The sequence below is a fragment of the Geotrypetes seraphini genome, chromosome 2 (assembly GCF_902459505.1).
Source record: "Geotrypetes seraphini chromosome 2, aGeoSer1.1, whole genome shotgun sequence".
Taxonomy (NCBI): Eukaryota; Metazoa; Chordata; class Amphibia; order Gymnophiona; family Dermophiidae; genus Geotrypetes; species Geotrypetes seraphini.
In genome coordinates, this window is record NC_047085.1 from 339,580,242 (window position 1) to 339,595,171 (window position 14,930).

A 14,930-nucleotide genomic window follows, 5' to 3' on the forward strand; every position below is an offset into this window, starting at 1 on the left:
GGTCTGGCACTAGGCTGAAACAGCAAGTTGTGCCACCACATCTCCTCCCCATTTTACCACCCTAGGCAAATACCTAGTATGTGTAGTGGTACTGCTGGCCCTGAGTTTCAGTTTTACCTTCAGGTCACTCAACTTCTTATTGGTGACATGATTTTGCCTTCACTTAATGTGTCCATATTTATTAGTATTAATTACACTAATTCCTGCCATGATTCTTAATTTTAAGACTTAATATAAATGAAGAGAGCTGGTATAAGGAGAAAGAAAGAGTGTTCTATTTATTTCATTTCTAATGTGAATATTTGGAATTTTGGGGACTGCTTTGGAACATAAACTCCCTATTTTTGTGAATGACTGAACGGGGGCAAAATATCCTGAGGTCAGTATTCAGAGGGATGTTGCTGGCTAAGGGGCCCTTTTACTAAAGTTTAGCATGCACTAACAGATACTAGCGTGTGCTAAGTGTTATGCAGGGCAGGATTAATTCGTCGAGGGCCCCTAGGCACACAAGTACACTGGGCCCCCTGCCCCACCCAACCCCACCATGTGCCCAGGCGGAAACAGGAAGCTGCGTCAGAGGGAAGCTTTGGGCAAGCAGCACCACTTGCAAAATTACAGTTCCCGTTGCCTTTCTTACCCGTGTTGCTTGCTTGTCTTACTTTCCGTTGATGGGGGGGCCGCATTGCTGATCGGGGGGCCCGTGTTGCCGATCAGGGGGGGCCGTGTTGCCGATTGATGCTGGAGGGGCTCATCACCGTTTGGAAAAAACAATGTTGACGCCCTCCTTCATTGGGCCCCCCTGACCATTTTGGGCCCTAGGCATGTGCCTACTGGGCCTATTGGTTAATCCTACCCTGGTGTTATGTGGTCCATAGGAATAAAATAGAACATGTAGCATTAAGGACTCCTTATACAAAGGTGTGCTAGTGGTTTTAGTGCGTGCTAGCCACTACCGCCTCCTTTTAAGCAGGCGGTAATTTTTCAGCTAGCGCGCACTATAGCGCACACTAATCATATGCGTGCGCTATAAACACTAGTGCACCTTAGTAAAAGGAACCCTAAATGCACTAAACTTTTGTAAACCAGAGCTACTGAGTTACCCATTCCAGGAGGGAGCCTTTTTGACTGCTCCTGAATTTCTGCCAACCTCACCCTGGTGTAACATAGAACCTGCAGCACCGATTTCAATGGGTAAAATCATGGACTACAATTACTACACTGCTTTGGGATGTAATCGTAAAACCAGGACTGGCATTAAAAGTCTCCCTCTTGGAATGGATACGTTTTGAAAAGTGACTGAGCTAACTGGCTAATTCTGGTATCTATCTTCTTGAAGGTACCTAATTTCAAGGTTTAAGGGTATTATAGGTTAAAAAAAACACCTTCATTTTACATTTATTCCACTTATTCTTTGCATCGTTCAAAGTGCTTGCACTGCTAACTTTCAGTCATGATAATATTGAAACGTGCAGTGCATTTTTTCATAACACAGACAACAGTATGATAAGTCTTATTTATGACATATGCAGCAATATTTCAAACTTTAAATGGCTTCTTCAGGGGAAGTGCTCAGTACTTGCTGCTATTGAACTGCTGTCAGAAAAATGCTGTGTTCTTGTTGGTTCAGAAGCAGACAGTGTGGAACACGTTCCTGAATCACCAAGGAGTAGGTATCTAACCATTTATTATACAAATTCCATACAATATAACAATGTCATTTATGATGCAAACAGATTATTAGATACAAATGATAAAATGAACAGATATATCTTGCGATGTTGGAATTGAAGCCATGACCCTACACAGGCTGTGTTTCGGCAATATTTTGCCTTTCTCAGGTGTCCTTTGTGTGAATCTTCCTGATTTTGTAGAGCATCAAAAATAATATACCTGTCTTCTTCACGCTAGGGAATCACCAAATTGTGGAGTTTGAAATTGTGGATGAAAACCTCAAAATGCAAACCGTGCAGGCCCCAGTTTTGAAGCAGCCTGCACGGTTTACATTTTGAGGTACCTCAAAGTTACCAATGAGTTTCACATATCGGATCACCTTTTTGTTCTGACTTGTCAGACTAAGAAGGGAGGCCAGGGTCTAAGGCTTTGATTTCCAGATAGATTAAAATAGCCATTACCTCCACATATGTGGGCTGTGGTAAGTAGCAGCTGATCGCATGGAAAGCATACTTTATCAGATGAGTTGCTACCTCATGGGTGGAGACTTGGATGATTTTGCCCAAGGAATTCAATAAAGCAGCTTCTTGGTCTACTCTTCTTGTCTGTATCTGGTTTATAGAGTAGAAGTAGCAGCCAGGAAAGACACTGCTTTCAGGCCCTCTGTTTTGAAGGCAGGCTCAGTGGGCCCATCCTAGATTCACGGGACTGCTTTGGTTTACTGTTCAAGACTACTAGTCACTTTGCACTAGAAAGATAGATTAGGTTCTTACCTCAATAATCTCCTTTCTTGTAGATGTGTCTAGTATTCCTGAAGCCCTGCCCTGTAAATGGGCTTTGCCTGCCTTCTGCCTTGGGATCAGTCTGGCTTTGGAGACTTCTTTGTCTCTCAGATAAGATGGAAAAAAAACCCTCACAAGAATGTAAAGTCTGGTCTAAGTGTCTGCTTGATAGTAGGACATGTAAGTAGCTCCATACTTTTTATAATATTAGTGCGGGTTGCACATAGTTATGGTATCTGTTTTGATCAGTTACTTGAATGTTATAATGTCTATTGATATGTTTGTTACAGAGCAGACCAGAATTGTAGTGTCAGGGATTTTTCCCCCATTTCTAGTTATGTCTGTCATTACAGTGCTCCTTGATTGCTTTTGTACAAACTGAGGGGCAAGAGCAGATGCCTGGGAAGGAGGCGGAGTTCAAAGATGATTGACAGCATTATGCAAGCTACTTGCAGGTTCAGATGCATGACCCTATGGTTCAGGGCCATTAGACACATCTAAAAGAAAAATTTTTGAGGTAAGAATCTAATCTTTCTTTAGGTGCCTAACTTAATCGGCAAAACAGCCTTAATAGCTTCAATTATGAGCTTTAACAAGTTCATAATGGAAAAAAAAGATTAATTGACCAATAGGGGCCTACCTGATTCTACAAAAGGTAGGCACCTATCGCATGGTGCTTAGCAGCCCCTAACGCCCAAGTGGGGGTGTTTAGGAGTGGAGTGGTACTTAGGCACCATTAAGCATAATTCTGTAAAGAACTTAGATGCTGGTAATGTAGGCCTTTAAAAACCTGGCCTACATTACAGCCACCTAGGTTTTTACTTAGGTGCTGATAGGCACAATTCTGTTAACGGTGCTTAAGTGTGATTGACACGTGGTCAGCTCCATTTTTCTAGGCACCGGGAGATTTAGGCTCTGTTTATAGAATCGAGCCCTTAGTAGCTAGTTTTCTGTACTAACTGGATAAATTAATCTATTATAACTTTCTATTACATTCGCCCTGGTGTTTTTATAGCTAATAGCATTATGAATAGTACTTTCTGTATATAGCTCATGTATTTTAATATTATTGTTCATGTATTTGTTAGTTGTAAACCACCCTGTTACGGCTTAGGAATGACGACATAGAACATGTAGAAAACCTTGACCTGCTGATTTGTATCTTCTGGGTAACTCAGGAGAGAACTTGACACCGTTAACCAGGTTAAACAGATGTCGCTTGAGGAAGCTTTAGAAAGCCAGAATGTCCATGCTGTCTTTATCGCCACTGAGAACAGGAACCATGAGGAGAATGTCCGGTAAATTTGTTCTTCTCGTCTTTCTTCAGCTTTTGGTTTTCTTTTACTTTCCTAGGTGCCAGCATTTCACAGGTGAACTCTTTATTTATTTGGGTTTATATCCCGTCCTTTCTGAAGAGCTCAGAATGGGTTACAAGTTTACATACATAATAAGGCATAACAGGGTTTAAATAATACAGTAGAACAGGGTATAGTAATGTAGGTTATACATAGGGGAGCATGATGGTAGCCAAAAGCATGACAATATTTAATAGAATATGACAGGACAAGATCTCATACAGCATGACCATTTGTCAGCCCAAAAAATCATTGCGCTCCGAAAATTCTGCTCTGTTAAAGCCGAAATATGTAGAAACCTGTGCAATGACTTTTTGTTGTGCTGGGGTAAAATTATGGAATTCGCTGGTAGGGCAACTAAGGAAATGTGCTGATAGAGGAACTTTTAGAAAACTCCTCAAAACACAATTGTTCGTTAATCCTTTTTTATAGGGTCTGACTTGTCCTGATCGAAGATTAACTGTGAATTTAAATTCTGATGTTTTGTCTCTCTTTTCTACTGTTCTTAAGTATTATGTACGTGGATATATTGTAAACAGCCTAGGAATTAGACAGTATAGAAATTTAAAAAATAAATGTTATGAGTTTGATTTGACTTTGTAGTAACTAATTGAGCATGATAGTACATCATAGTGCCTGACAGTACAAAGCATAGTAGGACAGTACATAGCAAGATCTTATTGCTGACCTACAAGTGTGTTCATTCTGCTGCCCCTCAATATCTCTCCTCGCTTCTCTCTCCTTATACACCTCCCAGAGAACTCCGTTCCTCAGTTAAGTCACTCTTAGCTGTACCCTTCTCCTCCACTGCCAAGTCCAGAGTAGACTTTGTTCCTTTCATCTAGCTGCCCCTATGCCTGGAATAAATTACCTGAGTTTGTCCATCAAGCCCCCCCTTCCCTAGTTTAAAAGCAGACTGAAAACCCAACGTTTTGATATACCTTTCAATTCTTAACCCTACTCTTCTGCCCTCCAACTCAGCCCGCTGATTGGCCGTTCCCCTTAACTGTATCCATGACATCTTGTTTGTCTGTCTTGCCTGTTTAGATTGTAAGCTGTTTCGAGCAGGGACTGTTTTCTTACTCTTTGTGACTCTGTACAGCACTGCGTGCATCTGGTAGCACTATAGAAATAATTAATAGTAGTAGTAGTAGTAACAGAGCATGGCAGTACATTAGGATGCATGGCAGTACATGGTAAGGCAGACAATGCATACAGGAGCATGGCAGGAATGTGACAGTGTATACCTGTGAATGAAAATATATACTAGATGTGGTATAGCATGGAATGTCTGGCAAAGTGTGGAAGTATCAGCAATGACAGTGCATGACAGTAGGTAGCATGTGTGGCGGGGCCGGGGGTAAGCCTAGCGCTGGCAACCCAGCTCCCGCCCCAGGCGTAAGGACCAAGCGCTCCCAGGAGGACTTCCGCTGGGAAACCGTGAAATAATTAATGGAGGCTGCGTTAGTGGTAAAGTTCAGCTTTTCTTTTATTTCCCTCAGTTTACAGCACTAGGGTTTCAGCAGTCCCTCTGTGTTGAGGAGACTCAAACTAAACATACTTTCATACAGTCCAGCCCGATGTCCAGGCAGAAAAGCCAAAAATAAAACCAAAAACGTTTTCTCCTGATTTTGCTTTTTCTGTTTGAAAAATCGTTATGAAGCTTTAGCACTGTCCCACCTGAAGCCCAATGCCCCCACTACCCCAAGCTCTCAGGGTAGGGCTAGGGAACTTTATCACCCAACCGTTTCAGACTGCTGTTAGTCCCCTCCCAAAGTTCCTGCTTCAGGGTTAAGAAATCTCGGGACTCGTAAGTTCCGTGCAAGCTTTCAGAGGAGGTTAATTACAGGTTCTCACCTCCTTCCCTATCTTCACAGGCTTTCTTCTCGGGCTCTAAGTAATTTATTCATACTAGTTCACAGTTAGACTAAGGGAGAAAGAACGCTACTTCCAAACATTCACTTTCATTCCCCTCCCCCATTCATACCTCGTTATCTGTGACTCTCCTGGAGATCCCATGCTGCAAGATTGCATTCCATGTCACTGCTCTCAGATAACGCCCTTTCTAATTCCATTAGGGAATCACCATTCTCTGAGCCAGGGTAAGAACTCCCTTCAGGGCTAGCTAACGAACTGCCCTGTCCTGGAAGTCTCGCTACTTCCCTGCACTGCTGTTGAGGAGTTAGACGTCTGGTCACTCGGGAGGGTTGTAAGACCAGCTGTGCTTTAGCTAAGGTCTGGGACAGAGACCTCTTGGCAGGCTCTATCCTGCTTAGTGCAGCCTGGCTCTTCCCTGCAATCCTCCTTCCAGTCTTCTCTCCAGTATTCTCCACAGTGTTCCTAATCTCCTCAGCCCTCCTCCTATTGTTTCCACCTGGGCTCATTTTATGCTGCAAGCCTAATCTCACTCTCCCTCTGGGTTCGTCCTGCTTGCTAGCCACACCCCCCTCATTAACCATGCCTGTGCTGGTTTTCTTTCTCAGAGGTTTTGTCAGAGCTTTGCCCAAGGAATCATAAAATGAATTATAGTGCCCTAAACTAGACGTTATGGTTTCTGTCCTTGCCTCTCTGCCTTGCCCTGCCTGTTGGCTCTTAGTGATAGGCACAGGGTTCCTAGGCAGTTTCCTGGGCTTAGGAATAGGGACAGCCTTTTGCAAGACAGGGTTTAAAACCGGGTTTACACTGCTGACAGGCACTTCCCTGTCACACATGGCAAGATAATACATAATAGCACATGATAATATGTGTTAGGTATGACATGACATGGTATGGAATGTATGGCAGGGAACGGTAGTATCAGTGATGGTTGATCTTGTTGAGTAAACAGTGGTATTTAGATTTGAGTTATTTTATAGAAGGTTAGAGGAAGAGGTGTTTTTATTGCCTTCCTGAAGTTCAGAAGTCCTTCTAGTGATCTGATGTGAGGTGGTAGTTGGTTCCAGAGGGGTGGTAGGTAATGCGAGCTGGACGTTCTCAAGGCAGAGAGAGTGTCCTGAAGGTGTGCATAGTCTTTTCTTTTCTTGTGAACTAAGTTGCCAGTTTGGGGTATAATGTGGTAGTTTGGAGGCCATATAGGTTGGTACCATGTTATGAAAACTCTGTAGGCTATTACCAGGCCCTTGAATATGAATCATTTGTTAATAGGTAGTCAGTGAGCTGCGCCCAGTGCTGGGGTGATTGGGTCACGTATGTAAAGAATTTTTAGGAGGTGGATGGCGGCGTTGTGTATTCGTTGCTATTGCTCTCTCACTTAGGAATGCATTATATACTGTACAAACAAAGTAGAAAAAATTAATAATTTCAGCAAAGGTTTTGTTCAGCATCCCCAGAAAAAGGGCAATTCAATAACTATGCACTACATTTACACATGACTACATGCGTACATATTTAGAATATTAGCACATATGCATGTATATGATCATATCCCTGCATAAATGCTAAGCACTGTTATGCAAACACCCACTTCACTTACTGATTTTTCTACAGGAGCCTTCAAAGGGATAGAACAGGGAAAGGATAGAGGTGGAGCTCCCACTTAATGCAGGTTAAAAAGATATGGGGAAGGGGTGCGCAGCGGGGGGACAGGACAGGGAAGAGGGTGGGAGAGGGCGCCACTGCCCTGGGTGCTGCTCACCCTCACTACACCACTGCCCAGCCCCCTCACCCACCCTCCCAATCTGAGATCTGGCTATGCCACTAGTGCATGTTCAGTTTCACAAAAAACAAGCATTACGTGGCATGACGTGGCATGAGTGGCAAAATGTCCCAGGAAAAGCACCGCCAACTGCCAGTCTGAATGCAGAATGCTTCCACTGGTGGGGCTTGGGGACTCAAAGCAGACAGTGCATCATTTGGGGGGGGGTGTCCAGGCCCATCCCCCACCCCATGAGTACTCCACTACCTCATAGTGCTTTAGTGTTAAACCTCCAGTTGATGTTGACGCAAGTGAGCAATATGTAGTGCCCAATGATTACAATACACTGACTGGGCTTCAACAAAAACTGAAGGAGGGCTCAGACAAGACTGGAAGGTTAAGTCCTCCTTTTGCCAGTTGTAGAGGTACCGGTCTGCTAGTAGTGGTAGCACACCGTTAAGTCAGAAGAGTTCCTGAGCTGCTTTTGAATTCCAATCCCGTGCACTGTTTTGTGATCATGCAGACATCATTCCACTTCCCTTAGCCTTAGTTGACCCCTCTAGAGGTAGATAATGAAAACAGTAATTATGACATCTGCAGTGTTCCATTTCCTCTTACCTCTTTGGAAACTATTGTACAGATCAGATGCCATACTAGGAAATTAGACTTTCCAGACTTGAGCTACCTTAGCACAGGTGCTTCTAAACCAGTTTCCCAACTTCTTCAAGTCAAGAACCCCCCTGGATGGAAAATTTTCAATTGAGTACCCCCAAGCTCTGAGCGACAGAGATTTTGAAACGGGCATTTTATTGTTAAACAGTAACTAACAAGGCAACATAAATAACAAAGAGGGACCCAAAAACAACAACGAAGGAGACCAGATGGTGCTCAGTCCTTTTATTTTAAAACAGACTCGACATGATCGTGTTTCGGCCCAAGAAGGCCTGCCTCAGAAGTCTTGTTGTTAAATGATAAAACCCTAGATGTATTAATCCATATATCCAAGTATTGAAATAAGTTCTCTTTGAAAGCACATAGGTAATAGCTGGCAACGAATGCAGCGAAAACTCATGCAACTAAAATTGAAACTAAAATGCTGCATAAAAATGGTGCGTCTTTTAAAATGTAAAAGGGCGCAAAATTACCGAGCACAACCACAGATGAGCAGCTCAGTGAGCTTCTACAATAGCAAATACATGTCACTACAACTGGCATATAGACCAAGGCATACGTGGTATGATCTGTTATATTTCAGACTCATATAAACTGGCTCTTTGATAGGTAATGTATAATTCTTACAAACTGAGTTAAGCTAAACAATGACACTTAGATGGGACCTATTTATAAGAACAGGAACAAAGGCAAATTTTCACAACAGTTGCCTTTGGCGACCCGGAAGGCATCTATGGGAAGCAGTAGCAGAGAGAAAGCTTCTGGGTCACTGGAGGCAATATGTTTGCTTCACTCATGCTGCCTATGGCTGAAGAGTTAGAGCAGTGCTGCCGGGAAGAACGGTGAGCACTCACCGGATCCCACAGTGGGGAATAGGGGGGGGAAGAATAGCATGGGGAGGGTAAGAGATGCTGGACCACGGGGATGGGGATGAAAGGGAAGGAAAGGAAAGATGCCAGACCTCCAGGGGAAGAAAGGGAAGGGGCAGATAGAGATACCAGACCATGGGGGGGGAGGGGAGAGATGTTAAGACCACTGGATGGGGAAGGGGGAGAAGAAGAAAGAGATGTCAGACCAGGGAAAGAAAAGAAGAGGGAGAGGTTCCACACTAAGGCAGGGGGAGGAGAAGGGAAAGACAGAGAGATGCCAGACCAAAAAGGGTGGGGTGGGGGGAAGAAGGGAAGGGAAGGAGGGAAGAGAGATGACAGACTGTGGGAAGGAGAGGATAAAGATCCCAGACCATAGGAGGAAGACAGATGTCAGAAAATAGGAGAGGGAAAGAGAGGGAGGGGAAGGGGATAGATAGGAGGACATGGTGTACAGGGATGGAATGGGTGGGGAAGGAGAAGGGGAGAGCAAAGGAGGAGATGTTGCATAGGGATGGTAGGAGTGAGAAAGAGAAGAAAATGGAAGAAATGCTGTTTATGGCTAGATGGGAATAGTGGGAGAAGAAAGAGGGAGGAGATGGCACACATAGATGGTGGGAAAGGGCAAAGAGTGGGAGAAGATAGTACACATGAATAGATGGGAAGGGAAGACATGGAAAAGTAGATAGATTTGAGGAGTAAGCCAGAAAAATGGAAGAAAGTTGAAAAAAAATGCCAAAGATGGATGTAGACTAAATCAACAAGGGAGAAATTATATGGAACAAGGGAGATGAGAAACAATATACGTATATGTGTAGTATACCAATAGATCCAATTATACAGCGTTTCTCCTACTGCTCAAAACATGATGTAGAAAGCAGTCAAAAAATTGACAATGCTTCCATATGCTCAGAGGTGTGAAAACTCTATTGGAGGGGAGGATTGCCCCCCTTTTTAAGAGCTTATTGTCCAATCATTGCATAGATTTTGCTTTGTCAATAAATAGCTGTACAAAAATTGTCAAATGCTTCAAAAACTTGTTTTATGTTGTTCAAATGTTATTCAATTTCTCACAGCTATTTTAAACTGACCACTAGAAAAATAATGTCACCTATCTTAGATGGTGAGGGGTCCCAATAGAGCCCCATTTCGTTATCTGCTTCAGGAGATCCGATTTGAGGAATTTTAAAGCACTTAGCTGGTGAATCAAATCACCAGTGGAAACCTCACTGTGGTCAGGGTTTCAAATTGTCAGCACTTCTGCAAACACCAAAGAACATAAAATTTGCTGCTGCTGGGTCAGACCAGTGGTCCATCGTGCCCAGCAGTCCGCTCATGCGGCGGCCTTTAGGTCAAAGACCAGTGCCCTATTTGAGCCTAGCCTTACTAGCGTATGTTCTGCTCCAGTAGGAAGTTATCCAACCTTGTCTTGAATCCCTGAAAGGTGCTTTCCCTTATAACAGCCTCCAGGAGAGCGTTCCAGACTTCCACCACTCTTTGGGTGAAGAAGAACTTCCTTACGTTTGTACAGAATCAAGTTTCAAGTTTTATTAAATATTTGATGAATCGCCTATTAAAAAATTTCTAGGCGATGTACATATTCAAAATAAAAGTATTCAAGAAGCTAAAATATAACAAATATTGACATATTACATTATAAATTTCATCCAAAACATACATGAAGGGTAAGGAATAACATAAAGTTACAATGTTGGGTTAGAAAAAAGGGAAAAACAAAAGGCTAGTTTTAACTTTATCAAAACACAAGATAAGGCTGTCTCTAAAGCAAATAAACACTTTGAGATTAAAAATGATCTTTAAGTAAGTGGTTTTAAAAGGAATAAAACGATAAGGTTTAAGCCAATATTAAAAAGTATTCTTAGGTCAATCAGAAGTAAAAGCGTCTTTAAATAAATAAGTTTTTAGTAATTTTTTAAAAGTTGTAATGTCCTGTTCAGTTCTAATATATTGGGGAAGTGCATTCCACCATTGTGGTCCCATTACTGTAAACATGTCGGCTCTTCGTGTACGTATGATTTTCAGAGACGGTACTGTTAGAAGGTTTTGTTCAGATGATCGTAATGGGCGTTGGGTTATATAAGGGATTAATGATTTTGAGATAAATTGTGGTTCGTTGGATAATAAAGTCTTAGAGATGAGAAGCATTGTTTTGAACAGAGTCCTATGAATCTTTTCCTTTCTAAAAATTTAAAAACTTTTTCATTAAATGTTCATACTTGAATTACAACGTTACAGGCATCAACGGCGAGGGAGCTCAACACATACATACCAAGCAAAAAGACTTCAATATTTCTCACTGCGGGGTTCCCAACTGACAAGGAACGCTGCCGAAAAACAGCTGATTTATAACCGTCATATTAGTGATGAAGAGCTTAATGCCTTCACTGATTTGAATGTCCCGAAAGGGATCTTTGCTGTGTGAAAATAGTTAAACTAGGTACCTGCCATTAACCACCCACCCTCCCGCAGGTCCAGTGGCCAACCCAGGTCACACGTACAGTACTTGGCAAGATCCCAAAAAAATAAAACATGTAGGAATGAGCAGTGGATTTCCCCACATTCATCTAAAAAATTCCTATGGACGTCATTAGTGAATAATCAGTTTTTGTAGCCCAGATGCATGATTTTACACTTTTTTTTCATAAATTATACGAGGACGCACAACATATAATATGTTCATATAATGATTCAAAATGTTGTGTGATCGTGGCACCGAGGTATCCCCCTCTTCAAACCCAGCATGCACCCAAAAAGAGGGAGAAAAAGCCTCAGACTAATGTAGCAGTATAGAACCAAATGGTACAAATCAAAACTGCTTTTGATACTTTCACTAGCAAAAAAACTCCCTCACAGAACAGCTCAGGTTTAGAAAAGGGCAAAGTCACCCGGAGGCACGTTCAAGGACTTAGCTGACAAAAGACGACTTGAGCTCCAACGCTGTCACGTCTTCTCCAATCTTCCCAACAAGCGACCTTGTTTCACTTTTTTTTTCATAAAATTTGATAGACAGCCAGTCATATAAAACTTATGCATCAAGGTAGTTTACATTAATAAATAAATGTGGCCTAAAAACCAAAACCAACACATCACATGACAAAAGGAAAGGGATGAAGAATAATAGAACAATTTTTAACCAAGTAACAGTGTGCCACTAAGGGAGAGGAAGGAATTGTTGATATGGATGGGCAGTCCCGCCAACCATCAGATTACTGACAGGTTTACTAAACTTCAGGAAGTCACACCCAACCTCTATTTCTACCCCAGCAAAGATGTACTGCCTCACTGAATGTGCCCTACCACTTGACTTGTAGCTGTAACTAAGTCACTGTGCTCAAACTTAATTCTAAACTACGCGAGATCTTGTCTCCCTACTTCATGTACCTACATCAAGAGTGCCTTAAAACTGTCCTATGCATCGAATGTATTGTATTTCTTCCTGCTATACTTATAGGCCCTGATTCTGAAAAGTGCCGTCCCGATTTTAGGCAGCTGTAGGCGTCCTACAGCTGTCTAATCAACCAATTGGGATGCACGTTTTTTAAGAAAATGCTCCCCAGGCAGGCCGCCTATATTGAAGACGCCTCCAGGAGCCTAGGGAGGCCCACAAGACGCCTAAGCTCACCTATGGGCCTTAGGTGAACCTAGGCGGCCCTACGCGTCTCCCTAGTAGAGGAAGAGACGCTTAAAATGTAGGCCAGCAAAATGCTGGCCTACATTGTAAGTAGATGCGGCCACTATACTTATCGGGGCAAGGGATCTCTCTGCCGCGATAAGTATAGCGGCCGCGGCAGCCTGTCCGATTGCCAGCAGGAGGATACTCAACCCCTCCTGTTGGAAGATGCCCACTCCCCCAACACTACCGATTGCCGGCAGGAGGGTGCCAACCCCTCTTGCCAGAATGCCGCCCTGCCCCCCCTGACATTACCGGTCACCAGCAGGAGGATGCCCAATCCCTCCTGCCGGAAGATGCCCCCCCCGACATTACCGGTCACCAGCAGGAGGGTGCCCAATCCCTCCTGCCGGAAGATGCCCCCCCTCCGGATGCCCCCCCCCGCGCTAACAGCCACCAATGACCACCCCTAACTTCCCCCCCAACTAACCTCCCCCCCCAAACTAACCTTTAATTGTTGGCCGGCCGAACGGGTCTTGATGCCATCCAGCCTGCAGGCCCACTTCGTCAAAATGAGGCGGGCCCGCCCCTTCACAGCCCATCCCGCGAAGCCTAAGGCCTGATTGGCTCAGGCTCTAGAAGCCTGGATCATTCAGGCCTTAGGCCTAGTGGGTCCACCCATCCCCACTAAGTCTAAGGCCTGATTGGCCCAGGCGCCTAGAGCCTGGGCCAATCAGGCCTTAGGCTTAGTGGGGAGGGGGGTGAGGGCGGCGTTCTGGCAGGAGGGGTTGGGCACCCTCCTCACGGCAATTGGACAGGTGGCCACTATACTTATCGCGTCAGGGAGATCCCTTGCCGCGATAAGTGTAGTGGCTGCGTCTACTCTAACCCGATTCTGTAACCGGCGTCTGTAACATGGACGCCGGTTACAGAATCGGGGTTAGTGTAGGCCCAATTCTGTATTGGTCGCCCCTCCTGGGCCGTCCTATACAGAATCTGGGCCATAATGCCTTATCATTTGCCATGCTACTGTGCTCAGTCCCCAAAACATGTATTCAGTCCTCCACGCAGTACAGAGGAATTGTCTTACTGTTGCTGTTCATCTTTTTTAAAATCTGTTGTTCTGTATTTCTGCTTATATGTGAATTTGGAACCTTGTTGGTAGCCTTCTACTGTGTATGTAAACTTGTAACCCATTCTGGGCTCTTCTGGGAGGACAGGCTAGAAAATCGACTAATTAAACACATACATTTTCTATGTTTCTATATATTAGACAACTGAAGAATTGGTGTTTATGCTGTTTCTCAAAGGAAGTTCCTGGAGGCTGGGAAGCACGTGCTTGTGGAATACCCAATGACGCTTTCAGCGGCTGCAGCGCATGAACTCTGGGCACTGGCTGAGCAAAAAGGTGAAAAGCATCTTCCTCCCACTGTACAGAGTCATTGCAATCTTTCTGAATCAAAATGCTGACATGAACTGAATGCTGGGGTGTGTAACACAAAATTACTCCACCAATTACTCCACTCTGTCCTACTCTGGACATCCGTAACTCCTTCGAGAGTTATTGCAGGAAAGAAATCTGTTCCTAGTAACAATGAAACGTTTGCACCATCAGGCGCTGACATCTCTTGTCAACACACATGAAAGCTGTTCCATGCCCTCAGAGAGTACTTTGGTCCTGATTCTTTAAATGATACCTAAAGATAGGTGCCTTGCTGATCTAAGTGCTTAACTTAATTTTCTTTATTGGCTTAATTGGCACCATTAATTGAAAGTGCATTAAAAAAAAATTTTTTAAAAAACCATTACAAAATTACCCCTTTTATTTTTATTTTTTATAAATCTTTATTAAATTTCCAAACTACCATAGTGCAAACAAACAATTTTAAAATACATAAGTTTACACGAAATGCACATTAAACTTAAAGACATTAATAATAATAACAGTTTTTATACCGCAGGACCGTGAAGTTCTATGCAGTTTACAAAGATTAAAAAATGGTATAAATTGAATGAACTTAACAGAGGTGAAAGATAGTGGTTAACAGTTCAAGGGAACCGTTATTGAAGAGAAAGAATTGTACGGGTCAGCTGTCTAGATACTTCAGGAACAGATATGTTTTTAGGCGTTTCCTAAATTCCCCATAAGTGGAAGGCGTAAGCAATTGTTCTAGATCTTTGCCCCATAATGCTACTTGGTGTGAGATAAGGTATTGGTGGTATCTTTTGAGTTTACATCCTCTAACAAAGTTCAAGTGTGTGCTTCTCTTATGTCTGTTGGCTGAGAAGGAAAAAAGGTCAGTTATGTATTTAGGGGCT

At 43.3% G+C, this 14,930-nt stretch overlaps 1 protein-coding gene across 4 annotated transcripts in view; it reads left to right on the forward strand.

Moving 5' to 3' along the window:
* The window catches only part of BLVRA (biliverdin reductase A), a 52,416-nt gene that overhangs the window by 11,185 nt on the left and 26,301 nt on the right, over positions 1-14,930 (forward strand). For 2 of the 4 annotated variants that reach the window (XM_033930295.1, XM_033930294.1), the window contains 2 exons: positions 3,632-3,751; positions 13,922-14,019. In XM_033930295.1, coding sequence (XP_033786186.1) covers positions 3,632-3,751; positions 13,922-14,019 — 218 coding nt within the window. Of the gene's footprint in view, positions 1-1,568; positions 1,667-2,467; positions 2,634-3,631; positions 3,752-13,921; positions 14,020-14,930 lie in introns of those variants that run through there. The other 2 variants (XM_033930296.1, XM_033930297.1) reach the window with 2 other exon arrangements.